The sequence below is a fragment of the Adiantum capillus-veneris genome, chromosome 29 (assembly GCF_014529385.1).
Source record: "Adiantum capillus-veneris isolate H3 chromosome 29, ASM1452938v2, whole genome shotgun sequence".
Taxonomy (NCBI): Eukaryota; Viridiplantae; Streptophyta; class Polypodiopsida; order Polypodiales; family Pteridaceae; genus Adiantum; species Adiantum capillus-veneris.
In genome coordinates, this window is record NC_140959.1 from 21103247 (window position 1) to 21130490 (window position 27244).

Below are 27244 nucleotides of genomic sequence, written 5' to 3' on the forward strand. Positions count from 1 at the left end.
GTAGCTCCAATGCTCGGTCGATGAGAGTGCCAGTAGTGGTCGAATGAGTGTGGGACGAGCTCTGCAGTGGTGGCTGCTCCTCTCGCTGTCCCATATCTAGTGAAAAGAAATCTGTAATGTGTCTCTGGGACTGCCTCTCTCTAGCTCTCCCCAGTAAAGTGTCTCTATACCTGTGTAACTCAAGTAGATATAGTCCAAGACATCTCTGATCCTCATAACTCATGACCCTAGATAGAGGACCAAAACCCTCTCTGAATAAGCAGTGGAAACGCCCCCGTATCTCATAGAACACTGTGCAATGACATATGTAGTGCAACTCTGTCTCTGGCTCTCTCTGGCATAATCGGCATATCCTGCTGTCTGCTGGTATCCCTCTGAATCTACCGGTCTCAATCTCGAGCTGATGTGAGGATGTGCGTATCTGACCAATGGCACAACGCAAACCATGAGACATATGTGTGTCCATGTAGCTGGGTCGAATCACAAACCCATCTCCTGTGAGGTGGAGAAGATGCTCTCTATAGAAAGCCATCTTTGTGCTCAACTCCTGAGGCGGCTCTATCCATGTCCTCCTGGTGTCGAGCTGGATCAGGTCCTGACGAATGAGTCTAGTGATCTCCACCCGTGTAAGAGACAGCGAGGGTGCCTGAAGAGAATACTGGAAAGGGGGCAACCTGTCCATGGTGAAGCCATGCGTCTGAAACCATGAAGTCATCTGTGCATACCAGCATGAAGTGTCCCCCTGTAGAGCTAACTGTCTGGAAGACTCAAGGGCCAATCTAGCATATCTGTCTCTAGTAGTATCCCATAGGCTGTGCACAAAGGACACTGATCTGGTAAGCGCCTCAATCTCCATGGGGGGGGCAGCTAGCTCTGCTCGAATGAGAGAGAGAGAGAGAGAGAGAGAGAGAGAGAGAGAGAGAGAAGCAGCCGGGGGGGGGGGGGGGGGGGGGGGGGGGGGGGGGGGGGGCAGCAGGGGAGCGCGAGGGGCAGTGGCGAGAGCAGAGAGAGAGAGAGAGAGAGAGAGAGAGAGAGAGAGAGAGAGAGAGAGAGAGAGAGAGATACCTTTCTAAATAAAACATTACTCATCAACCGCTCTGTTAACCTGACCTGAAAACCAGTACCAAACCTTGAGAAAAACCACTGAATGCTTTCTGACAATGAAATCAGAGAATACTAACACATACTCACCTTGTATGCAGACAGATCAGATGTTACGTCTACCGTCTCCCCAAGATTGGGAGTAAAAACACGGGGAACATGCTTTAGACTATGTTGCTTCAAATGCTCCGTGGCTTCTGGAGAACCGTGCACTAGAACCTAAGTTCAACCAATCAACACGTAAGCAGTGAAATGAAGTGTCCAGCCCTTTGAGCCTCTTAACAAGCCACACATGAAACGTCAGCCACTCAAATTGCAAGGAAACCTCAGATGTGCATAGCTGGAAAGAATTACAGAAATAAGGCAGTATCAAATGTTTGGTGAACACGCTATTGATAAGCAAACGTTGAGTATAGATGCATTTGATTGTTTTCCTTCAAGTATCACTGCCATCCAACTACCATGTATCACATTAGGCCATTATCTGGGCAGTTTTCACGTTCGCAATGTGCCTACTTTACTCTCACACCTGCTCCAAAACGCCCAACTGACCTTGTGTTACATCCACACAGCTTACCTCATGGCACATAAGGAGAATCAGTGATGATTGATCACACCTTTTGGTGATTGCATTAACAAACATACTATATTGACACCTGTTCTCTTTCTTGCAATTCATAATGTATCAAATGCAACAATATATGTGTGGATTTCAAATTACAGAGATAAGCATCGCTCAATGTTATAGTGTCATACAAGCAGTATATGAAAGTATATTTTGCCTCAAAAGCAATTTGTCATGAAGATTTCATGGCTCGTTATTAGGTTCTAAAGCATTTTTAGTTCCCTTGATTCTGTACTTAACAACTAAACTGCTACAAAAAAGTTAAGATTGTAAAGAGCTATAGCAAAAGAAATGACACGGCAGGAAACAGCTAACAAAAGCATATTTCAAAAAACAATTTGTAGGTCTGCACAATCATAGCATGTGTATCTACAGCTCCTTTCTCTAAACAAAAATATAATCATTAAAACAACACCGGCCTTATCAAACTAGTACTAGGCATTGCACATACGAGCTTCAAAGGAACAACATGGGCCAAAATTGTTTTGATAGAACGCCCATCTGATCGGCCCTCAAAATCCATGTACTGCAAAGCGCATCGTATTTGAACCTGCAAAACTTTATAAGAGTTTGAGATGGATGACATTTTACTTTCATGACACAAACATATTTCTGTAAAATGGGACCTTACATTAACTTCATCAGAGATAACCTTTGAAGGTTTATCATTTAACAGCATCTCCTCTGCTTCTGTATCTGTCTTTGGATCACCTCCAGAAATCTGCTTATCCATATTGTAAATCAAACATTGATATTTTGATCATAACCATGAAGTAAGACTCTCACTCCATACCTAAAAAACATATGCTGGACTCCATGAACATGCATAAAATTAAATTCGAGAACAGGCCTTTCTAACCAAAAAAGTGGGGATTCATTTGTTATGTCATCTAACAAATAATGCTTTTCTAAGTGCAAATTGGAAGCCTAGGATTTCTTCGTTAAATCCATCTGCTTTTAACATCCAAAAACCATAATACATGATTTGAAGGAGCTTATTTACACTATTTCTACCAAGGTCGTTTCTTTCTTTCGGAGAGAAACAGAAAATTGTCTGGAACTAACTTCCAATCATAATATGAATACCTTTGTCTTTATCATTATCAAGGTGGATGATCACATATTTTATACCACATCTTCACATTTGAATGCTGACTAATTCAAAACGTCTGTCTTTGCAACTGACACAACTTTTTTTCCCATACACGTACTTTTGACTACTACCTTTACTGCTGCTCTTATACCAAACATGGAGACACAGTAGCAGGTAGTTAAAAAGATGAAATGCTCACGTTTGCCATTGAAATGTCCATCGTGTCCTCCTCCTTTTTCACAAAGTCCTTGGGGTAGATAAGTTCTCCATATTCATCCCACTCATGACTATTTGCATGGAAAGGAAACATTGGGGCCACACCAGCCGGTGTTGGGGTAAATCCATCAGTAAAAACATTACGATGCTGTGACATGGTACGACCCACAGGCGCTGTAACTGCATTCAAAGGATGACAAGGAACTACATTAGTCTGAAACACTAGCTCGTGGGCAAAATTCAGCCCATCACGTGTCTATGTAAAAGCCATGCAATTCCACTCACAACACAACGGTAGAGAGACTTTGAAGGTATAATTGTCAACATGGGAACGCAAATAAGAAAAATAACACCTTACGAAAGCAAAAAGTGTTATACAAGAAGTGATCCTGTTCATGTTTTCGCCTTGACATGTATGCCCTTGGGAGTTTTTTATTACTAATTCCACAGTAACAATCATACATAGGAGATTATGAAGATCATGATAATGATGAATCAGCAAAAAGATCACTCCCATACAAGGAAGAGAAAAGAAAAGGCCATGCAAAATTATCACAGAAACAAAACAACAGATAAATGGAGGAGAAGGCACATCGTACCCTTTAAAAGTCATTGATCAAAAAATGAAAGTTAGTGGTAGACTTGCTGGCAAAAAAAGAATAAATTCTTTTTCCTACACATGGCTTAAGACTTGCAAAGTGAATGCCTTTAAAACTCAGATCTACACCCAACCTTCTGATGGCAATTGAGAAGTCCCTGCTTCAGTCATAATTACATCAGCAGAGAGTCCGGGAGCTCCAGGTACTTGTGCTGCTTTGCTCTCCTCTTCTTGTAGCTTCATTGCATTTTGCTGGGCCTCCTTGCTCAACCGGCTCTGCTCTTCCTCGTAAGCTTTAAGCTCATCCCCTGTAAGAAGAACCTTTTTGCTTAAGGTCACCTTGACAAATTTAGGAGAGGGCTCCGCTTGCAGCATGCGTGCTAAAGTTCCAAACTGTGGCAAACACAAAGGTGGTCAAGGAAAGAATTCACACCATCCCCAAGACTTCAAACATAACACATCTCCATCAAGCCTGTATTTCCTGCCCCAGACTTTTGACTTGGGAATAGTAGAAGGTAAAATCTGTGTGCTTAATATCGGTTAATATCGGTGATTTTCCCTTTCTGGCAACAAAAAAAGTCATTTTTTTCAGGAAAAAATAAATTCAAGTGCAGGAAATGAGTTTTTTGTATTGCGCAAGTTGCTGTCTGCGATGCTGACATAACTCTCTCTCTCAAAGTTCAAACCCTCAAGTCGGTTTAGGGTCAAGCTCTCTCTCTCTCTCTCTCTGCTCTCTCTCTCTCTCTCTCTCTCTCTCTCTCTCTCTCTCTCTCTCTCTCTGCTCTGTTTTTAGGGTTTGCGCAGCAGATAGAGGTCTGTTTTAGGGTTCGCGCATCAGTAACAAGCTGTTTTTAGGGTTCGCGCAGCAGACAGAGGCCTGTTTTGGGGTTTGCACAGCAGTAACAAGCTGTTGTTAGGGTTCGCGCAGCAAACAGAGGCCTGTTTTTTAGGGTTCGCGCAGCAGACAGGCCTGTTTTAGGGTTCACGCAGCAGTCAGCAGCAGGCTGTTTCTCTCTCTCTCTCTCTCTCTCTCTCTCTCTCTCTCTCTCTCTCTCTCTCTCTCTCTCTGCCAGCTGACAGGCTCGCGCAGGTGCAATTGCAAGAGAACGCACAGGCGCAGCAGCAGGGGGGCGTGTAGCAGCAGGTGGAATTGCAAGGGGCTCTCTCTCCCAGCTGACAGACTCGCGCAGGTGCAACTGAAAGAGAACGCACAGGCGCAGCAGCAGGGGGGCGTGTAGCGGCAGCAGGTACAACTATCGGAGAGCACGCAGGCACAGCAGCAGGGGGGCGTGTAGGTGCAACAGCAGAAGGGCGAGCAGGTGCAACAACAACAGCAGATGCCTCAGCACGCGAACCTTCATTTTGCTGCAGCGACCTGTTCTTTCACCAGTTTTCTACATTTGCTGCCCGCAGACCTGCAGGGATTTATTTGCAAGGAATTTGGAAACTGCCGAGCTCACAGAAATTGCAAATTGACACATACAGAAAGCAAACATATGCCATGTAGGCTGAATGGGGAAACATATGTATGCATAATGCGGTGCGTATAGGTTGCTCTCTCCTCTCTCTCAGAAAGTGAAACAAATAAGGCAAGACAAATGGCGGCACACTACATGGTCACAAGCAAGAAGATGACAGCCATTGAAAAGGAGTTGAAAGAATGCAAAGCCCACATGGATGAGTGGAAGAAAGAGAAGAATTTAATTCTCGAATGGAAAAAGAGGGAGGAACAGGCGAGGGAACTAGAACGCAAGGAGTTCCGGGATGAAATTCAAGCTTTAAAAAGTAGCATCTCAGCCCTTCGGGAGGAACTAGACAAAACCAAAGAGGGAAGACGCCTTGAAGATGGGGAAATTCAACCATCAATGATTGACGAGCTGAATAGTATACGAGCACAAGTCAAAGAAATAAAGGAGGAAGGAGAAATGAAGACCTCATGGGTGGAGGTTCTCTCCAAAACGCAAAAGAAAATGGACGAGGCTGAAAAATGGATTGAAGTTGTCAAGAAGGGAAAGGGCAAGGAAATTCCGACTACACCCGACATCATCAACAAAACACTAGAAGAGGAACAACGAAGAAGGGTACGCGCTCTACACGTGAGAGTGACCGGCCTAAAAGATTCAGATAAGGTGGACCAAGAGGTGAAGAGCCTCATGTCCATGATGGGGGTGGAGAAGCCCTCGCACACACAAGCTTGGAGAGTGGGCAAGAAGACTGAAGGTAATGGGGAGAGTTCAAAAGGACGGGCTCTCATTTTGCGCTTTCCCTCCATGGAAGAAAAGAAAGACTTTTTAAAGAAGAGGCCAACCCTCAAGAAAACAAGTATCTTTTTAGGAGATGATCTTACGCTCTCACAGCTTGCACATATGAGAGAGGTCATGCCAGAGATTATAGCAGCAAGGGAGAAAGGGAAGTTAGCTTTCTACAGAAATGGACGAGTAGTGATTACAGAGCACCGCTCTACATGACGGTGCGAGACCTATGGGACCACTCTCAGGATGGCAGTTTGGAACTGTAATGGTTCGTATAGACTTGATGTGGGGGCCTTTGAGGATAGCTTCAGAGACAGAGACATTGTTTTCTACTCAGAGACTCATCAGGCTCCAGGACAGTTGATGCCGCACATATCAGGATACAGATGGGAGATAGCTTGTAGGACATGCACCAGAACTGCGCATGGGACTAGAGGATCAGGAGGTGTAGCAGTTCTTTTCAGAGAGGAGCTCCAACCACTATTGCACATAGTTCGGAGAGATGATCAGGCCAGATACTTGTGGGTGAGGCTGAGGGCAGAGACTGGACGTTTCTTGTACATCGCCATATGCTATTTTCCTCCCAGCACTTCAGTATATGCTTCACCCAGAGGACAGTCTCCTTACTCTGTACTTGATGATGATATCTGGGAGTTCTCCAGAGATGGAGACATCATACTCCTGGGGGATTTCAATGCCCGTACAGGCAGCTCACAGACAGTCTTCTATCACACATCAGAGGAGATGCTTAGAGAGCTAGAGCCAGAGGAGTTGGGACTTGAGAGATGCTCACACGACAGAGAGCATACAGAGTATGGGAGATACCTGAGAGAGATGACGACTACTCACAGTTTAGCCATACTGAATGGCTTAACGACTTTCCCATTGTCTACAGGTTTTACTTGTTTTCCACATAGACATGGGTCCAGCACTGTAGACTATGTTCTGACACATCCGAGCTTTATCTCTCACATTCACGATTTCACAGTGGGGCCCAGGCCAGTTGGGATAGCAATAGATCATGCACTTTTAACATTATCAGTCTCCTTTGAGTACAATACATCTCAGGCCTCACGGGGTGGTGGACATACACGCTATACTTTTACACCAGAGACTGACTCAGTATATGTAGAGGAGATACGTAGGCTTTTATGCACATCAGAGCCAGTATACACAGTGGAGGAGATCACATCTATACTGACAGTGACATTACATGGGGCAGCGACAGAGGCATATCCACACACTCAACCTGGGCAGAGACGTCGTTCTGGGCACATGCCTCAGAACAACTGGTATGATGAGGAGTGTCGACAGAGGAGAGCTCAGATACAGCGGGACCTTACATTGGGAGTGATCACCTATAGACAGTCTCGCATTGCTACACGACGACTAGTGCGACGGAAGAAGCGAGCTTTCTTGGTCCAGATGGAGCAAGATTTATATCAGCTCTTCCTTAGTAGAGATTCAGGAGAGGCTTGGCGTCTATTCCATGAAAAGTCTCCCCCACCAATGATTACTTCTACAGAGGTATGGGGGCAGTATGCAACATCTTTATACACTGTATACTATTGTACCTATCTTCAAGACAGGTGACCCCACAGTGCCGGGGAATTACCGTACTATCATGGTAGGACACACATTGGCACGGTTATATGCATCCATCCTCGAGCATAGGCTGAGCTGTTGGGCAGAGATTATGGGCATACGAGCACCTGGGCAGCCTGGTTTCAGAAGGGGTTTCTCCACACTAGATCATGTCTTTACACTCAGGGCTATCATTGAGGAGGGTCGAGCACATGGTAGACGGATATACTGCAGCTTTGTGGATTTTCGCAAAGCCTTTGACACAGTGCCGAGGGCCAGATTGATGCACCGGCTTATGGAATTGGGGGTACCCACAGAGCTGATGTGGGGGATCATGGCATTGTACAGATCAGTGATGGGTCATGTACGCACATCAGAGGGGATATCCGACATAGTTCACTCCACCATCGGAGTGAAACAGGGATGCCCACTGTCCTCTACTTTATTTGGTATGTATGTTGATGGGGTCTCTGATTATATTGACAGAGGGGGAGATAGAGGTGCACAGCTTGCAGGGACATGGATCCCTCTTTTATTGTATGCTGACGATATCGTGTTGATATCAGAATCGCCAGAGGGTATGCAGAGACATTTGGACGCATTGCATAGTTTTGCAGAGGATAGTGGATTGTCTGTCAACCTTGGTAAAACCAAGGTCATGGTATTTAATACCACGCCACAGTGGGTTAGGAGATCAGCACCTACTTTCACATATGGACAGGACAGTATGGAGTACACTGATGCATACACATATCTTGGGGTGGTCTTTAGTGGACCGAGGTTCACACTGAAAGTGGCATCAGACACTAGATTGACTCGTGCCTATGCAGCCCTAGGTGGTTTAGAGAGGATTTGTTCGCAAGTTCAGTTCCAGGAACCTCGAACAAAGCTCTGGCTTTTCGATACTTCGGTCGCTTCAGTTATGCACTACGCGGTTCAGGTTTGGGGACCGTCTATTGACAGTGCTGGATGGACTAATATGGAGAGACCCCTGATATCTATGATTTCTAGGCTGATTAGAGCCAAGGCCTCAGTCCCACATGACATCATACGAGCGGAGCTGGCTGCACCACCAATGGAGGTTGAGGCACTCACCAGATCAGTATCATTTGTACACAGCTTATGGGACACCACCAGGGACAGGTATGCCAGGCTTGCTCTCGAGTCATCCAGACAGCTGGCATTACAGGGAGATACATCATGTTGGTATGCACAGATGAGCTCATGGTTTCAGAGGCATGGTTTCAGCATGGATAGGCTGCCCCCTTTCCAGTATTCTCTTGATGCACCATCCTTGGCTCTTACGCGGATGGAGACTACTAGACTCATTCGACAGGATCTTATCCAGCTTGATAGCAAGAGGACATGGATAGAACCATCACGGGAGTTGGGTACGAAGAGGGTTTTCTATAGAGAACATCTTCTTCAACTCACGACAGACGGATTTGTCACACGGCCCAGTTACATGGACACACATCTATCTCATAGGTTACGATGTGCTATTGGCCAGATTCGCACATCTTCACACCAGCTTGGGATTGAGACAGGTAGATTCAGAGGCATACCAGCAGACAGTAGGATATGTCAGTTATGCCATGCAGAGCCAGAGACAGAGTTTCACTACATATGTCGCTGCACAGTCTACTATGAGATACGGGGACGCTTTCATTGTCTATTCAGAGATGGTTTTGACTCGTTAGACAGAGTCATGAGATATCAGGATCAAAGATGTCTCGGATTATTCCTACTTGAGATTCAGAGACATAGAGACGCTCTATTGAATGGGCAAAGACAGAGACAGTCCCAGAGACGCATCTCAGATTTCTTCAGTCTGAGTACCACAGAGTCAGAGAGGACACCACCACCAGAGAGCTCGGTTCCCACCCATACACACATCAGCGGTACTCTCATTGATCGAGCTATTGAGTTAGGGAGATCGAGACGACCGCGACTGAGGAGGGGGGCCACGCAGCACCAGCGGAGATTGCGGCAGAGGATCCACAGGATTCTAGCACGACACCCAGAATGTCGATCGGGATAGGCTTCATGCTACTGCTATATTGTATCATGGTGACACTTATCCCCACTTTGTACCTTCATGGCATGATACCATTGCTCAGCCTACCAGCCACCCATAGGAGTCGGTAGCACTCCTATCATTTCTTTGTTTGTAGTTTTCTTGTTTGTACCCAGACTTGGTACTAGACTCATCGTTGTAATCAGTTGGTCTCATAGGTCATTTTGGCCTCTTGTAGACGTTAATATATCATTTCATTTCATTTCATTTCTCTCTTCAGGAGCCACGCACTAGGCTGTGGCTATTTGAAACTTTGGTCACTTCTACCATGCTTTATAAAGTGCAGATTGGGGGCCTCGCCTCGATCATCATAGTAGATCAGGGCGCACATTGATGGATGGAGATCCATGGATAGACCACTTGTATCCATGATCTCCAGGCTGATTCGAGTGAAAGCCTCAGCGCTAAGATGGGTGCACCACTTGTATCCTCAGTGCCTCACTGCCACATGAAATTATCAGAGCTAAGATGAGTGCACCACTTGTATCCTCAGTGCCTCAGTGCCACATGAAATTATCAGAGCTAAGATGAGAGCACCACTGATTGTAGTGGAGGCTCTTACTAGATCAATGTCTTTCATCCATAGCACATGGGAGCTACCACGCGATAGATATGCAAGACTAGCGCTTGAGTCATCGAGACAGCTGGCCAGTGGGGGTGATACGTCATGTTGGTTTGCACAAGATATTATCTTGGTTTGAGCTACATGGATTACTATGGACAGGCTGCCCCCTTTTCAGTATTCCCTGGATGCACCATCCAGCACCCTCACAAACTCAGAGATTAGCATGCTTATCAGACATAATCTCATTCAGCTGGATGCTAGGAGGAATTGGCTGTCTGTCACATGAGTTGGGGACGAAGATGGCTTTTTACGGAGACCATCTTCTCCCCACAACAGATGATGGGTTTATCTCACACCCCAGGTATATGGACAACCACCTATCTCATGGCATTATAGAGACCATCTTCTCCCCACAACAGATGATGGGTTTATCTCACACCCCAGGTATTTGGACACCCACCTATCTCATGGCATTAGATGTGTTATTTGTCAGCTATGCACCTCACCTTACCAATTAAAGATAGAGACTGGCAGATACATAGGTATATCCCCCGAGGAGAGATTACGCCACGTTTGCCAGAGAGAGAGGAGCATTATATCTCCCAATGCACAGCATACTATGAGATCTGCGGACGCTTTCATTGCCTATTCATAGAGGGCTTTGGCCCCTTATCCCTGCATCATGGATTACTATGATCAGAGGTGCGTAGGTCTCTTCTTGCTGCAGATTCGTAGACTCAGAGAAACCACATTGAGGATCCATACAGAGGCAGATCACTACTTTTTACAGAGGGACTACTCGGGATGGCCCACCGCAGGTTACCCAATCACACCCTCATTGGGGCATCTTTCTTGATCAAGCCATCCCACTTGGCCACTTACAACGCCCAAGGATGCTACAGAAATTGGGCTAGAGTAGGGGATTTTCAGCCCAATAAAAGTAAGAGCACGTAGAAGATTATAGGTTTTTCTCCAAGTTAAATTGGAATAAAGAAATATGTCACAAAGTGATGACCTGGCCACGGACAGCAGAAACCCTAATTTCTGCCAGAAACCCTAAAATTCCTGCAAACCCTAATTTCTGCCAAAAACCCTAATTTCCGGAAATCGCAGAGGAAAATGATGAGCGACGCGAATTTTGCTTTTTTTTTTTTTTTAAGAAAAAAGACTCTCTAAGAGAGAGAGAGAACTGATGCTTTTTATTTTAAAAGCTTTTGGGGCTCTGCTTTTGGCATCCCTTGTAACCTTTAAATTAGTGGTGAGGGCCTCACTTCTCATGGCATCTGGACGCAGAGTCTGAGAGTGAAACCCTTACCGCTCTCTTCTACTTTGATGATTGATTAATACAAAAAGAAATACCGAAAGGGGCGCCAGTCTTTGGGGCCAATATCTCTAGGCACGGAACTCCGCCGAGCCAATGCAAATCTATTGTGATCTGTGAATTGTTTTGAAGTGGTTATTTGGTGCTGTCGCGGTTGATTCTTGACTTGGAGTGTCCAAGTCTGTTACAGTGGTATCAGAGCACAGCCGATTTCAATTCTACGGGAAATCCGATCCCCGAATTTTTTTTCCGCGGCACCTATGGCTTCATGCAAGGATCAGTCGACTCCCTCTGCATCTAGAGATGCGGGCTGGGATCACAACGAAGATTCTGTCAGATGGTCCGCCTCAGCCTACTCAGGCGGAGCAAAGAGAGATGGAGCGTCGTCAATTGATTGGCGATGCAACAAAGATGATGCTCAATTTTGCCAAGGATCCGAAGATGGAAAAATATATGAACCAGACCTCTTTGGAAGAGGTACAGATGGAGTGGCAAAGAACCACAATACCACTCCCGAAACCCGCTCTCAAGAAACCTTCTACCTCCAAGAAATATACGGAGAAGGAACTAGAGAACGTAATTGATGCACGGATTGCTCAGCTTTTCGACGTGCAAAAGAAAGGCAAAAAGCACGTCAAAAAGCAGAAGAAAGGCACTGACTTCCCGGGATATTTGGGTCGTCGGTCGACATTTGACAAGGCAAAGAAACAGAAGAAGCGTGTTCGATTTGAAGGAGTACCCAGTTCTTCTTCTTCTTCTTCTTCTGACAGTTCTTCTAGCTCTTCAGACTCGAGCGAAGAAGACCGGAAAAGCAAAAAGCGAAGCAAGAAACAACGCTTCGGAAAGGGCAAGAAAAAAAGGCAAGGAAGTCTAAGTCTCGCCCAGTGAATGACACTTCTACAGAGGACTCGTCTACGGACAGATCAGACTCTGACAATGGAAACTTTTATGCGAACAAGAAGAATTTTTATAAAGCCAACCAGTATGACTTTCTCGAAGATAAAAGCAAGAAAGTCCGAGAGTTTAAGGAAGGTGGACACTCGATCAAGTTTGATACTTTTCAGGATACTCGGATGCTTCGAAGGCTTTGTCTTTTATATAGCAGTTTGACATCGCTTTCGCGGGAGGACGCTATTCAGAGCACTCCAAGATTCGGAGAGTTGCCTCTTATTTTAAGGGGAATGCTCGTACTTGGTGGTCCACGCTTCTCTTAAGCAAGACTGTGCCGGTTACATGGCTGAAATTCAAGAGGCTTTTTATTTCTTCTTGGTTGACGCAAGAATATGAACGAGATGTATGAGCTGCTTGGAACCATCTTCGGATGACCAAGAAAGATACAATCAATGCTTATTGTGAAAGATTCTGGAGCTCTTTTCTACACGCCTCTTCATTCAAAAAGATCTCGTTCAGAGAACGGATTGAGCGGTTTACCTTGGGTCTACCTACAGAGATCCGAGATCGTTGCTTGGAACAGAAGTCAGCTTCTATTGTCATGCGAAGCGGGGCTTTGCCATTCACTCTGGCAGTCTCACCTACCCCACAGATGAGGCCATGACACAACAAGCCAAACAGACTTCTGGGAATGAAAGTAGAAGGAAAAAGAGCAACCCAGAGAAGAAGGATGCACGAGCCAAGCTTACTCCTGAGGAGAGAGCTCGCTTCATCAGAGAGGGGAAGTGTTTTGGATGCGGGGAACATGGACATATCTCCGCGAAGTGCCTAAAAAGGCACAGAAAGATCAGAATGATAAAGACGACGACAGGCCTGAGAGTTCGAGAGCAGCTGAGGAATGTGGCAGAAAAGGCAGATACAAAAGCAGAACTGGTACCACATGACGTGGGACCTGCACCGAATCTAATGAATGAAAGTACAACCTTTGCCGCTTTTGGGGCAAAGTGAAGGATCAGGAAGCTCTTTTGAAGGAGCCAAGGCCAACTTCTTTTCACTTGGAATTGGCGGCTCGATTTGGAATTACGCCCGACAGACTGACGCCACAGGCGGAGGTAGTTCGACTGGCACCCGGATGGATGTTGCCATTACACTGAGCATTGGCAAACTTCGTTTGCAATGACAGGGGTGTTCGGGGCACGTGAGTGACGTTCTACTCAGGATCCCTTGGTACCACAAGAACTACGCCGTGGTTGACTACCGGGCCAAGAAAGAGACTTTGATAAATGAAGGGCTTAGAGATTGTACTTGATGAACTTCAGTTTCTTACTCATTCTTTTGGGAGAGAACTGAACGATGGATAAAGGTTGAATATGTTTTGACCTGATCAAAAGAACGCCAGGATTTTTCTCCACACTCATGCCGATTGCTTTTCAGAAGGCCTGAAGATCAAACCATTGATCTGATACCAAAAGCATGCCACCGAATCGGCCACCTTACCGTGTGAGCCGAGTACAGAATGAAAAGATTATGAACCCAGTGAAAGACCTCTTGGAAAAGGGTCTCGTCCAGCCTAGTACTTCACCGTATTGCTCTCCAGTGTTGTCGGTTTTGAAGAAAGACGGATCTTGGAGAATGTGCATCGATTATAGCGCTCTCAACAAAATCACCATCAAGAACGGATTTCCGATTCCTAGGATCGATGATATATTCGACAGGTTACAGGGATCCTCGTGCTTTAGCAGGATTGACTTGAAGAGTGGATATCATGAGATCAGGATAGCGCCAGGAGATGTCTACAAGAAGAGGACCTAGCAGATACTCCTCGGATTGTGAAACTTTACCTCGATGTTTTGGTTTAGCATAGTCTACTCCAAACGGAACCCAGAATTCAGCTTGGCCGGAGATCTGGTGCAGTGGGACGCACAAGAGGGGAGTCACTCCGCTCCTTTGTCAACAGATGCCTCGATTTTGATACTAAAGTCACTGATGTCTCTTTGAGCTTCAGGGATACTGAGAGCTGACAGTATTCTGCTGGTTGACTTTATGAAATGGAATTCCTGATTATGATACTGATTTGTTCTTGACTTCTTGTGAGTGCAAGAACTGATAGCGGAAATGACTGCAGCATTTTGGTCGATTGATCTCGAATAGACATGGTTGCAATAGGGGTTAGTCAATCGGACATCGATGAGGTCCCGATTGGACCTAGATGTGATTGCTAGCTACATTGCCGATAAATCATGGTCTAAGATCCGAATGAATGTTGAATGTCATGTGATGTCCTGTGATGTCTGGTGATGTCCTGTGATGTCGTGTGATGTGACTGTCAATTTTGTACATGTGCTAGATGTGTGTTCCTAGTACGTAGGTACTAACAGTCAGTGTCTGCTAAGACGGTTTATGGCTTTTGTCGGTTTTGCAGGCGTAATCGCGGTCCATTACAATGCTTTCAAGAGGGGGGTATGTCACAAAGTGATGACGTGGCCACGGACAGCAGAAACCCTAACTTCTGCCAGAAACCCTAAAATTCCTGCAAACCCTAATTTCTGCCAAAAACCCTAATTTCCGGAAATCACAGAGGAAAATGATGAGCGACGCGTATTTTGCTTTTTTTTTTTTTTAAGAAAAAAAGACTCTCTAAGAGAGAGAGAGAGAACTGATGCTTTTTATTTTAAAAGCTTTTGGGGCTCTGCTTTTGGCATCCCTTGTAACCTTTAAATTAGTGGTGAGGGCCTCACTTCTCAGGGCACCTGGACGCAGAGTCTGAGAGTGAAACCCTTACCGCTCTCTTGTACTTTGATGATTGATTAATACAAAAAGAAATACCGAAAGGGGCGCCAGTCTTTGGGGCCAATATCTCTAGGCACGGAACTCCGCCAGGCCAGTGCAAATCTATTGTGATCTGTGAATTGTTTTGAAGTGGTTATTTGGTGCTGTCGTGGTTGATTCTTGACTTGGAGTGTCCAAGTCTGTTACAAATATCGAACGAGGTGCCAACCTTTGGGACCAATAGGGTGTCACTGTCTACCATAGTTTTTTCTAACGTCAACCATGAGGCATATGCGGGCGGGCATGGAAGCCCGCCACAAGCCGGTTCAGACCCCCTGAAGATTCCATACGTGGGATACCATACGGCACTCTAGAAAACACTAGAGAGTAGCACAAAAACCACAGAATGCAAGTTTAAAACACTAGAGACTGAGAGAGCATTGGAGCAACACAAAACCACAGAATACATTAAAACTTTAAAGTTTAAACATCATAGACTTCGCCGTTCGAACTTCGGACGATAAGATTGGTAGAAATTAGAATTTAGAATCATACTAGAGAAAAGCAGGAGTCTGGAGATGACAAAATATGGAGCCTCCAAGGACCAAAACCTACAAGAGTCACAGAGTGTAGACTCCGAATGACAAAACATAAGTAGACACTGGACAGTAGATTCTAGACTACTAGAGTCTAGACTGTAGAGCCGTCAAGCTACTAGATACCAAAACCAAAACATAAGTGGGGAGCGTCTACTAGATACCGAAACCAAAACATAAGTACAGAACCGAGGCTAGAGCAAAACATGATGAGCTCTAACACTCATCGTAGGCCACATCCTGATCATCATCATCATCATCATCATCGCCGTCGTCATCCTCATCCTCATCCTCATGGACCTCCTCGATGGAGCATGACGTCCCAATATCGCTAGGCATGGCAATCGGAAGAGGAGACTCCACAACATCCTCTGTACTCTGTGCAATAGCCTCCTGAATCTCCTGTAACTGAAGCAAACGCTCCTCATCCTTCTCCTTGTTAAGCATCTCCAAAGTGACCTCAATCCTCTCATAGCCGCGCTCTTTGATCTTGCACAAGAGCCTCAAGTTGGTGTGTATGTAGACAAGCTTCTCGGTATGAGCAGGGAGTAGCCGATTTCTTCTCTTAGTGTGAATGAGAGAGAAGGTGCTCCAATTTCTTTCACAAGGAGAGGCACATGTCCCTTGAGAAAGCACCCTAAGTGCAAGAGTCTGCAATGTGGGCGTGCAAGCCCCAAAAGTCTCCCACCATTTCACACCCTCTTGCATTCTCTTTGGATCCTTCGCAATAGGATGAGAAAATGTCTTTCCTTCATTGATAAAAGTGTCCAACTCATCAATGAGGGTACCTTGCATGGTTAAATCTCCCTTGGTGTACTTGTTCAAGAATGTCATCCACCCATCATGAACCTCACTATCATTGTATTGTCCTCTTCCCTGCCAAACAGGGTGTAACAAGTATCCCACAGCATGCAGCGGTGTGTGCATCATATTCCACCTGTAAACACACAAGTCCTTGATCTCTTGCATCCTTGCCGCATCAACACCTTGCATGTTTTGAACTTGCTCAACCATGCGATCTATAAGCTCATACACAAGCCCCATGGTGGCTCCTTCCCTATCAGCCAAATGAAGGATCTTTAAGATGGGGGCACAAATCTTCAAAATCAACTTGGCCTCTTGCCAAAAGGATGCATTAAATACAATGTCAGAGACATTAAATACAATGTCAGAGACCACTCTGGCCTTTACAGTTTTGGAGTTCTTCATCCTCACAAATTTTGGATCAATCATAAGCCTGCGCACACCTTGCATACATTTGTCATCCACGAGACTGGCAAGCATGATGTAGTAGTAGGCAAAATGAGTGGCAACGGGCTTCACCAAATCTTTCTTGCTAAGTGTCCGAAACAATGCCAAGACAGTGGACTTCCTCGTGACAAATGTAACCACCTTTGTGCCATCCTCAAGGATCTTTGCAATCCAAGGGAGCTTCCCAATGTCCTCAAACAACAATTCTAAGCAATGGCATGCACATCTGGTGAAAAAAATATGTTTCCACTCCGCTTCAACCATTTTCCCAGCCCCAACACAATTAGTTGCATTATCCATGATCTCATGACCAATGCATTTGACCTCATCATTAAGCTCTGTGGTGCGCAAAGCATTATAGGAGGGTGGCACATAAGACGGGCCCACTTGCCCAATAGCTTTCACCATATCCAAGAAGAAAGGACTCCTCACTTTCCATTCAAGAATATCCTCTGCATAAAAAAACCTGCGCAAGGCTTGATCTGCTTTCTTGCGTGCCTGCACGACAAATGCACTTGCCGAATCTACTTGTGCAACCTTCCTCTTCTTGCTTGAGGATACCACAGTGGGTTTTGAAGTGCCAGTTGCAGATGCATGCGATCCACTTGCATGAGATTGAGAGGCATCACCCTCCAAATCATCCACCAAAGTATCCACAAATGCATTTGGGTCTTGTCCATCACCCAATACAACCTTCTGACAACCACTTTAACTTTCTCAGGAACTTTACCGCATGGACCGACACCACAACCTGTGATGGCCAACAAATGTGCCCGAATACGATAAGGACCTGGTCCCAAGCATGCCCACAATAGATACATTTGCAAGTCCATTGTCCTTTTGCCTGAGGCTTTACCTTTTGCACATATTGCCACTCGGGACGCTTGGCTCGGCCCATCTCGATTCTCTGCTGGATTCAAACGGTCACAGTTGTTTAGCACGCGAGAGCTCTGAGCTTTGAAACACTCTAGCTACCAAGTTGTGAATTGTTTTGAAGTGGTGAAATTCAGTTGTAGGTCATAAAGTGCAGGGAAAGTTACACATTATATTTACGGGTGAACGCTAAACTTTACCGCCCTTTAGTAAGGTTACAGGCCGGTTTCATGGTTCCGTTGCCGAGACCAAATCACCTTCTCCTAAAGAAGTGAGCTTTTGTCTGATCTGGGCAAAGACACAAAGTACAGGTACTTGGAAGTCCACTATGACTGACAAGATGGATGACACTAGAGAAGAGAGTTCTTCTTCAAAAGACACACAAGCTATTCCTACAGTGCATGAGGTTGGTGTTCACGGCCACCACTGTCTGTACCTTTTATTGATGCGAATGCGCCACAAGTTCAAGGGATAATGTTTGGGAAACTAGATGAGGACGTGTTCTCAACACAGTTGGTAGCTGATGTGAATGTGTTTAGCCGATTGATACAGAATCCCAGGTTTATGGAGTTTCTACAAGTTCCACCAGTGTCACAGTAGGTAAGGCAACATTCTCATCTTGTAGAGCCCGTTGAGGCTCTTGAGCAGCTCCCAAATGTGTCCAAACAGGAGAGAGAGCATTATCATGTTGTGGAGTCACAAGAGGCGCCAAGGCAACCCCTTTTGTCCATGGACAGTGGCTAGAACGCCAATCATAATTACACGGAACGAGAACAAGAAAGGGGGGGGGGGGAGGAACAGGAACGGGGCTGGAATGGTCGACTAAAGTAAGGCTTGAATTACCTCCGTTCAGCTTAGTCTGAAATCAACTCCAAAACCTGCCCCAAATCTGCCCCCAAACCTGTCCTCAAATTGCCCCAAATATGTCCCCAAACAGCCCCAAATGCCTACTTTTTTGCCCCCAAATGCCCCTTCCACCCTGCGTTCCGCCATTCCACCCCATTTTCCCCCATTCCGAAACACCGTTCCGGCTACACCCCGTACCGGAACGGTGTTCCGTTCCCGACTCCGTTGTGAGAACGGGACTCGTCCGGAACGCTATTTCGGAACGTTTTGGCTGCGTTCTGCCCGTTCCCTGTTACACTGACACCAATTCCTCAAGCTCTACCAGTTCAGCCAGCCAGCCACCTTTGAGCGTCCAAGCGTTGGTCTAAATGTACAGGGAACTACCTTCCAGGCTATGCATCACGTATTTGCACCACCTACGACACATTCCGAGTATTTTGGAGGTGGATCTGTGTTTCAAAGGATGGCTGGTTATGCGCTTGGAATTCAGCAATATATGCTAGGAACAATGTTTGGCGGTATGCAAGGCATGATGCCAAACCCCATGTATGGTGATGTTGTCTTACATCATCTTGACTCAAGAATAGTTGATATAGATCTTGCTCTAGTCGAGCCAAAAATGCCCTCTTCTTCCGCCGCACTAGGCGTCAGAAGGGGATCTATGACTGTTTGTGAGTGATGTCCCCCAAAAGCACCTCCCTCTAAAGCCTTGCTCTCATCTCGCGACACTCCTCATCATACTATATGTTCTGAGGCATGCTCCCAGAACGTCGTCTCCTCTCACACTGGGTGTGTGGATATGCCTCTGTTGCTGCATCATGCAATGTTTGTGTCAGTAGAGTAGTTAGCTCCTCCAGAGGTCGCCCTGGCTCCTCAATGCACAAGCGTCTGTAGATCCCATCTATGAAGACAGAGTTCGTTTCCCGTGTAAAGATGTAGCGAGTAGGGGCTGCTATCCTTCGTCCTAGAGAACTCCCATATGTCATCATCCAAAATAGAAACAGAGGATTGTCCTCTAGGTGGTGCATATACTGACGTACTCGGAGAAGAGTAGCAAATAGCAATGAAGAGGTATCTGTCTGTCTCTACCCTCACTCTCACCCATATGTATCTAGCTTGCTCATCCTTATCTCAGGCATAACTTCTTGCATATGAGCAAGTTGTGAGAGTGTGAGGTCGTCCACAAGGAATATCCCTGTTTTCTTTAGTGTAGGACGCTTCTTCAAGAAATCCTTCTTTGATTCCATGGAGGGGAAGCGAAAGATCAATGCTCTCTCCTTGGAAGTCTCCGCATTTTCTTCTCTTCTTCCCCACTCTCCATGCCTTTGTGTGAGTGGCCTCACTACCCATGATAATTAGAAGTTCTTTGACTTCCCCCTCCACATCATCACAGTCTCTTAGACCGGTCACTCGTACATGTAAAGCTCTAGCCTTCCTCCTTTGCTCTTCCTCTAGGGTCATGTTGATAATTGTGGGAGTGGGGATGCATGTTGGTTCTTTCCCTTCCTCTTTCTTGGCGACTTCTATCCATTCCTCAGCCTCATCTACCTTCTTTTTGTGATTACATCTACCCACGATGACGTCTCGGCCTCATGTTGCTTCTCTTTTTCTTTAACTTCCGCACTTGTCTTTGATGACTTTGAGGTCCTCTATCATCGAGGGTTGGGTTTCTCCTTCTTCAAGTCCACTCCCCACTCTAGTTTCAGCAACCTCTCGATTGACGGCCGAGACTTCTTCCCGGAGCGCTTGGACTTCTACCTGAAAGTCTTCTTTCTCCTTTTTCCATTGCTTGCGCTCGTTGAAAGACCATTTGGATGAGGTTGGCCTTTTCTTTCCATCATCCTTCGATCTCTGTTTGTCACTCTAAAGAAGTCTATAATCTGTCTCTTAGACTGGCTAGCCTCTCCTCTCATCAGGCTCTCTCTATGTCTGCGCAACTCGAGCAAAAACAAACCCTGGCATCTCTGGTCCTCGTACCCCATGACTCTCGAGAGTGGTCCAAAACCCTCTCTGAAAAATGAGCGAAAGCGGCCTCCTATCTCATAATAGACTGGGCAGTGGCATGTGTAGTGCAACTCTGTCTCAGGCTTTATGTGACACAAGGGGCACATCCTGGCCTCTGCTGGTACTCCGTTGTATCTCCCAGTCTCGACCCGCAGCTGGTGTGAAGATGTGCGTATCTGGCTAATAGCACATCGTATCCCATGAGACAAGTGGGTATCCATGTATATGGGTCTCGTCACAAAACCGTCCTCCGTAAGCTGGAGAAGATGCTCTCTGTAGAAGGCCATCTTCGTGCCCATCTCCTATGTTGGCCGTATCCATGTACTCCTGGTGTCTAGCTGAGTCAGGTCCTGGCGAATGAGCCTGGTGATCTCGGATTGCGTAAGAGCCAGAGAGGGTGCATCCAGTGACTACTAGAATGGGGGCAAACTGTCTATGCTGAACCCATGCGCCTGAAACCATGATGTCATCTCCCCATACCAACATGATGTGTCTCCCTGCATGGCTAACTGTCGAGAGGACTCAAGTGCAAGGCAGACATATATGTCCCTGGGAAGTTCCCACATGCAGTGTATGAAGGAGATTGATCTAGTGAGCGCCTCAACCACTAGTGGGGGGGTAGGTAGCTCTGCTCGGATAATCTCACGTGGTACTGAAGCCTTGGCTCTAATGAGCCATGAGATCATAGATACCAGAGGCTTCTCCATGGCCCCCCATCCATCAATGCGACCCGACCTCCCGTGATGATCCAATGAAGATCCCCATATCTCAGTTCCATAGAGCAATGCAGAAGCCACCAGAGTGTCAAAGAGCCAGAGCTTCGTCCGAGGCTCCTGAAACTGAACCTCTGAACACATCCTCTCCAATCTACCCAATGCTGCACGGGCTCTAGTCAGTCTAGTCTCTACTGCTCTCCTCAATGAAAATGTTGGTCCGCTAAAGACCACTCCAAGGTGAGTGTAAGCATCTGTATACTCCACTCTCTTGGCCGTATGTGAATGCGGGTGCTGACCTCTTGATCCATTGTGGGGTGGTATTAAACATCATGACCTTGGTTTTACCAAGGTTGACAGACAAACCACTTTCATGGGCAAACCTATGCAAAGCATGCAAGTGTCCTTGCATCCCCTCCGGAGAGTCAGAGATCAACACAATACCATCAGCATATAGTGGAATCCATGTCCTTGCCAGCTGTGCACCTCTATCCCCATCTCTCTCAATATAGTCAGAAACCTTATCCACATTACATACCAAATAGAGTAGGAGAGAGCGGGCATCCCTGCTTCACCCCAATAGTGGAGTGAACCGGTGTAGATAGACCCTTTGAGGTGCATACATGCCCCACTACTAACTTGTATAATGCCATGATTCCCCAAATGAGATCTATGGGTACTCCATCTCCTGTAGTCTACGCATCAATCTAGCTCTGGGTATTGTGTCAAATGCTTTACGGAAGTCCACAAAGCTACAATAGATCCGTCTCCCATGTGATCTGCCCTCCTCAATAATGGCTCCAGGTGTCAGGATATGATCAAGAGTAGAAAAACCTCTCCTCAACCTTGCCTGCTCGGCTGCGCATATCCCCTCCTCCTCTGCCCATCTACTCAGTTGCTGCTCAAGAATGGATACGTACAATCGTGTCAATGTGTGTCCAATCATGATAGTGCAATAATTCCCAGGCTCCATAGGGTCTCCTGACTTGAAGATAGGTAAAATCGTAGATAGAGATGAACCTCAGCTGTGCCATGACATAGCCCACTGTGCTTGCTCCATGTCTGTGTGGAAAGCATGTAAAACCTCCCGCATCGGGAAATCTCTATAGGCCATTCAAGATGGCCAGTCCGTGTGCGGTCCCCATGTCTATCAAGTGTCGTCCATATTTGGTATGTTCCACATCCTGCGATAGTCTAGACAGGCCCATCTCTACAACATCCAGCTCTCTCAACATCTCCTTTGAAGTATCATTAAAAACGGTCTGATGATGGGCAATCCTAGCTTTGAAGTCCCCTAGAATGATAATGTCACCATCTCTAGAGAACTCCCATATGTCATCATCCAAAACAGAAAAAGGGGACTGTCCTCTGGGTGGTGCATATACTAATGTACTTGGGGGGTATCTGCCTATCTCTACTCTCAATCTCACCCACATGTACCTAGCATGCTCATCTCTACGGGCTATATGTATCAACGGCTGCAACTCTTGCTTGAATAACACTGCCACTCCCCCTGAGCCCCGCCCTCTGTGCTCAGACCATGTCTCCTGTCTGGAGGCTGTCTCCCATCTGTATCCATTGATGTGAGGCAGACTATCCAGGGGCCTGATGTGTCTCAGCGTAGAAGATGATGTCTCTCCCGATAAAACTACCCTTAAAAGCACCCACATTAAGACACATAGATCCATTACAATTCCAGGTAGCAACTTTGACTATGGTCCCATAGGTCTCGCACCGTCATGGGGAGAGTTGCTCCAATATTACCACTCTTCCATCTCGGTAAAAGGCAATCTTACCTTTTTCTCTTTCCGCTCTAACCTCCGATGTTACCTCCTGCATCTGAGCGATCTGCGAGAGGGTAAGATCATCTCCGAGAAACTTAAGAGTTTGCCTCTTCTTCAAAAAGTCCTTCACTTTCATGGATGGAAAACGAAGGATGAGTGCCCTTTCTTTTGAGGTTTATACTCAGATGAATCCAGGATAAGCCGAGATTCACCCTTGAAGGAAAGTGCAAGGTATAGACCTATGGTAGTCACCCACAAGGCAATATAACCATCAGCTCCATCATGCATAGTATTGACTAAATACCACGACATCCCCACTAACGTCGTCAGTGCCCAATAGTGGGTGTAGAACTAGGTACTAACATATGCTCCCCAACACAGCACACAACACACGCACACACACATGAGCATACATCAACACAAAGTTCAGTGTACTTAGTTTCTGTCATGACTCCGGAGATCAAGGGCAAACTAAGCCATAATGAAGCCTAGCACTAAAAGAAGCATGAAATCTCTTTTGAGGTTTCTCCATTGTTTCCTTTTTCTTGTTGCCCACTCTCCAAGCTCTTGTGTGCATCGGCTCATTAACCCCCATCAAAGTCATGAGCTCTTTTACCTCTTCGTCCACATTGTCTTTTTCTTGTTGCCCATTCTCCAAGCTCTTGTGTGCATCGGCTCATTAACCCCCATCAAAGTCATGAGCTCTTTTACCTTTTCGTCCACATTGTCTTTGTCTTTGAAGCCGCAAATTCTACATGCAAGGAGCGCACACGTCTTCTTTGCTCCTCTTCTAGTGTCAGGTTAATAATGGTGGGCGTGGACGTTATTTCCTTGCCTTTTCCTTTCTTTGCAACCTCAATCTATTTCTCTGCCTCATCCGCCTTCTGTTGAGTTTTTGTAATAACATCCACCCAACAAGTCGTCATTTCTTTGTGCTGCTCTTCTTTGATCGTATTGAGTTCCTCTATTACAGAGGGTTGCAATTCTCCCTCTTTGAGTGTGTTTCATGATCATATTTCAGCGTGATCCTTCTTGAGTGATGCAATCTCTCTTAGGCCGTCACATGATCTTCCAACTTGGTTATCTTGCTTTCCTGGACCAACACGCGTTCTTCTAGCATCTTTAGTGTGCCCAGTAGGTTTCGGTTGATCTTGTTAATGGTTTCAGTCATTTCTTCTTTGCACTTTTGAACGGCATCCTCTACGGGGGTCAGTCTTGTCATTCTGCTTCCTCATGCTTGATGGCCGCCAAAAATGAGAGGGTACGAGAACTTCTGGCAGTAGGGACACGAATGCACTATACGCAAAGGCGTTTCCACATTATGTATACATATTCCCGCATCAAGCATACATGTCAAACATACATTTTTCATACAATTTTCTCCTCCTGCAATTTCTACAATCTGAAAATTTCCTGAAATTTCGGTGAGTTTTCTGAATTTCTACAGGTCTCTGATTTCTGCAATTCTGTTGGGTGTGTGTGTGTTTAGGTGTGTGTGAGGAAGGCTGATGGGGACAGCTCTGCAACAGAGGGCAGAGCACTGCGCCGTTCGGCAGCAGTTGCAACCAGTGATGGCGCTGTACAGGGCACTCTTGCACAGCAGTTTTTCCAGCCCAGTACGGCAGCACGCAGATCGTGAAGGTCATCTACCTGCAGGTATGGCAGGTCCAGCAGCGTGCAGACTGTGAGAACCAGCAGCGCGCAGGTGAAGCTCTAGCGAGAGAGAAAGAGAGACCCGATGCTGCCGCTGCCCTGCTGCACCTGAGCGCAAGCTACCACAGCAGCAGAGGGGCGCGGGGGGGGGGGGGGGGGGGGGGGGGGGGGGGGGGGGGGGGGCAATGAAATGAAATGAAATGTTATATTAACGTCTTCAAAAGGCCAGAATGACCTATGAGACCAAACTGATACAAAAGTGGTGAATCTGTTACAATGTCTGGGTACCTTAGTACCAAAGTACTAAGTGTGAAAAGTGTGAAAGTGTGAAAATAAATGTGAAAAACTAAATACCAAGTATTAAATAAACTTCTTAGGAGCATTCTGGGTGTCTGGCTAGAATGCTTCTAATCCTTTGTTGTAGTCTCCTCCGGTGAAGTGTTCTTCTGCATCTCGGTCGTGGTCGTCTCGATTTCCTAAGCTCAATCGCCCTGTCAATGAGGGTGCCTTTGGTATGAATGTGGGTACTCCTTTGTGCTGGCTGCTGGCCTCTTGCTTCTCCTTCCACTCCTGCTTCTCTCGATCCGAAGAAATCTGTGATCTGCCTCTGAGGCTGTAGTGCTCTTTGTCTTCTCATTAAATTATCCCTGTGCCAATGTAGTTCCAGTAGGTACAAGCCTAAGCATCTTTGATCTTGGTATTGCATGACTCTATCAAGAGGTCCAAAGCCTTCTTTAAATAGGCAATAGAAGCGCCCACGTATCTCATAGTTTACGGTGTAGTGGCATATGTAGTGTAATTCAATCTCCGGCTCATTCCGCATAACTTGCAAATTCTGCTCTCAGGTGGGATTCCCCTAAATCTGCCAAATTCAATTTCCAACTGGTGTGAGGATGTACGAATCTGACCAATAGCACATCTCAAACCATGAGACAGGTGGGTATCCATGTAGCTCGGGCGAATCACAAATCCATCTTCAGATAGCTGTAGGAAGTTTTCTTTGTAGTCGGCCATCTTCGTGCCCAATTCTTGTGTAGGGTCTACCCATGTCCTCTTAGTATCCAATTGTATAAGATCCTGACGGATGATTTTATTAATCTCCGTTCGTGTAATTGCCAGTGATGGAGCCTCAAGAGAGTATTGGAAGGGGGGTAATCTTTCCATACTGAACCCATGTCTCTGAAACCACGAGGACAGTTGCGCATACCAGTATGATGTATCCCCTTTCATTGCTTTTGAGGGCCAGTCTAGTATATCGGCAATTATTTGTATCCCACAAACCATGTATAAAGGACATTGATCTGGTAAGAGCTTCAATTTCTATCGGAGGGTCAGCTAGTTCCGCTCGGGTAATCGCGTGTGATACGGAGGCCTTGGCTCTAATCATTCAAAAAATCATAGATACCAAAGGTCTCTCCATTGACTTCCAATTATCTTGATCCACAGATGGTCCCCAAATCTGGACCCCGTAAAGCATAGCCGAAGCCACCACAGTATCAAAGAGCCAAAGTTTTGTTCGTGGTTCCTGAAACTGCACTTGTGAACACATCCTCTCCAACCCTCCCAAGGCCGCAGAGGCTCCGGACAATCTAGCATCCGCTGCTTTCTTAAGAGTAAACTTCGGTCCTGCAAATACCACACCAAGGTATGTGTATGCATCTGTGTACTCTACTATATCCTGGCCATATGCAAATGTAGGTGTTGATCTCCTAACCCACTGCGGTGTGGTGTCAAACACCATAACTTTGGTTTTACCCAAGTTTACCGACAGTCCACTGTCCTCCGCGAATTTATGTAATGCATCTAGCTGCCTCTGCATTCCATCTGGTGATTCTGCTATCAATACAATATCATCTACATACAACAACAAAGGGATCCATGACCCTGCAAGTTGAGCACCTCTGTCACCTTCTCTATCAATGTAATCTGATACCTCATCTATGTACATACCAAATAAAGTAGGGGACAGTGGGTATCCTTGCTTTACTCCAACGGTGGAATGAACAATGTCGGAATCCCCTTCTGGAGTACGTACATAACCAGTTACTGACCCGTATAAGGCCATGATCCCCCAGATAATCTCTTTGGGGACCCCTAACTCTTGCATCCTGCGCATCAAACTGGCCCTTGGTACTGTATCGAAAGCTTTCCGGAAATCCACAAAGCAACAATACATCCTTCTCCCGCTTGCTCTTCCTTCCTCAATAATGGCTCTGAGCGTAAGAATATGATCTAAAGTGGAATAACCCCTCCTGAATCCAGCTTGTCCTGTTGCCCTTATGCCCTCATTCTCTACCCATCTACTCAATTTTTGTTCAAGAATGGATCCGTACAGTCGGGTCAATGTGTGACCTACCATAATGGTACGGTAGTTCCCGGGTATCATAGGATCCCCTGACTTGAAAATAGGTACGATAGTAGATAATTTCCAA

General features: G+C 46.1%; 2 protein-coding genes across 2 annotated transcripts in view; both read right to left on the reverse strand.

The window, feature by feature from the left end:
- CPSF100 (cleavage and polyadenylation specificity factor 100) overlaps positions 1–27244 on the reverse strand; it is a 177729-nt gene that overhangs the window by 37705 nt on the left and 112780 nt on the right. Inside the window, exons 10-15 of the mRNA XM_086505392.1 lie at positions 3768–4026; positions 3019–3215; positions 2358–2447; positions 2178–2276; positions 1192–1320; positions 1066–1110 (exon numbers count right to left, since the gene is read on the reverse strand). Of these exons, the coding sequence (XP_086361518.1) occupies positions 1066–1110; positions 1192–1320; positions 2178–2276; positions 2358–2447; positions 3019–3215; positions 3768–4026 (819 nt within the window). The remainder of the gene's footprint in view (positions 1–1065; positions 1111–1191; positions 1321–2177; positions 2277–2357; positions 2448–3018; positions 3216–3767; positions 4027–27244) is intronic.
- On the reverse strand, positions 15682–16522 carry LOC147418872 (uncharacterized). Its single transcript, XM_086505232.1, has one exon. It carries the CDS (start codon positions 16520–16522, stop codon positions 15905–15907), a length of 618 nt encoding a protein of 205 aa, XP_086361358.1. The 3' UTR covers positions 15682–15904.

Coding starts and splice junctions, on each gene's coding strand:
- LOC147418872 (XM_086505232.1), bottom strand. CDS start 16,522: ATGACATTCTTGAACAAGTACACCAAGGGAGATTTAACCATGCAAGGT.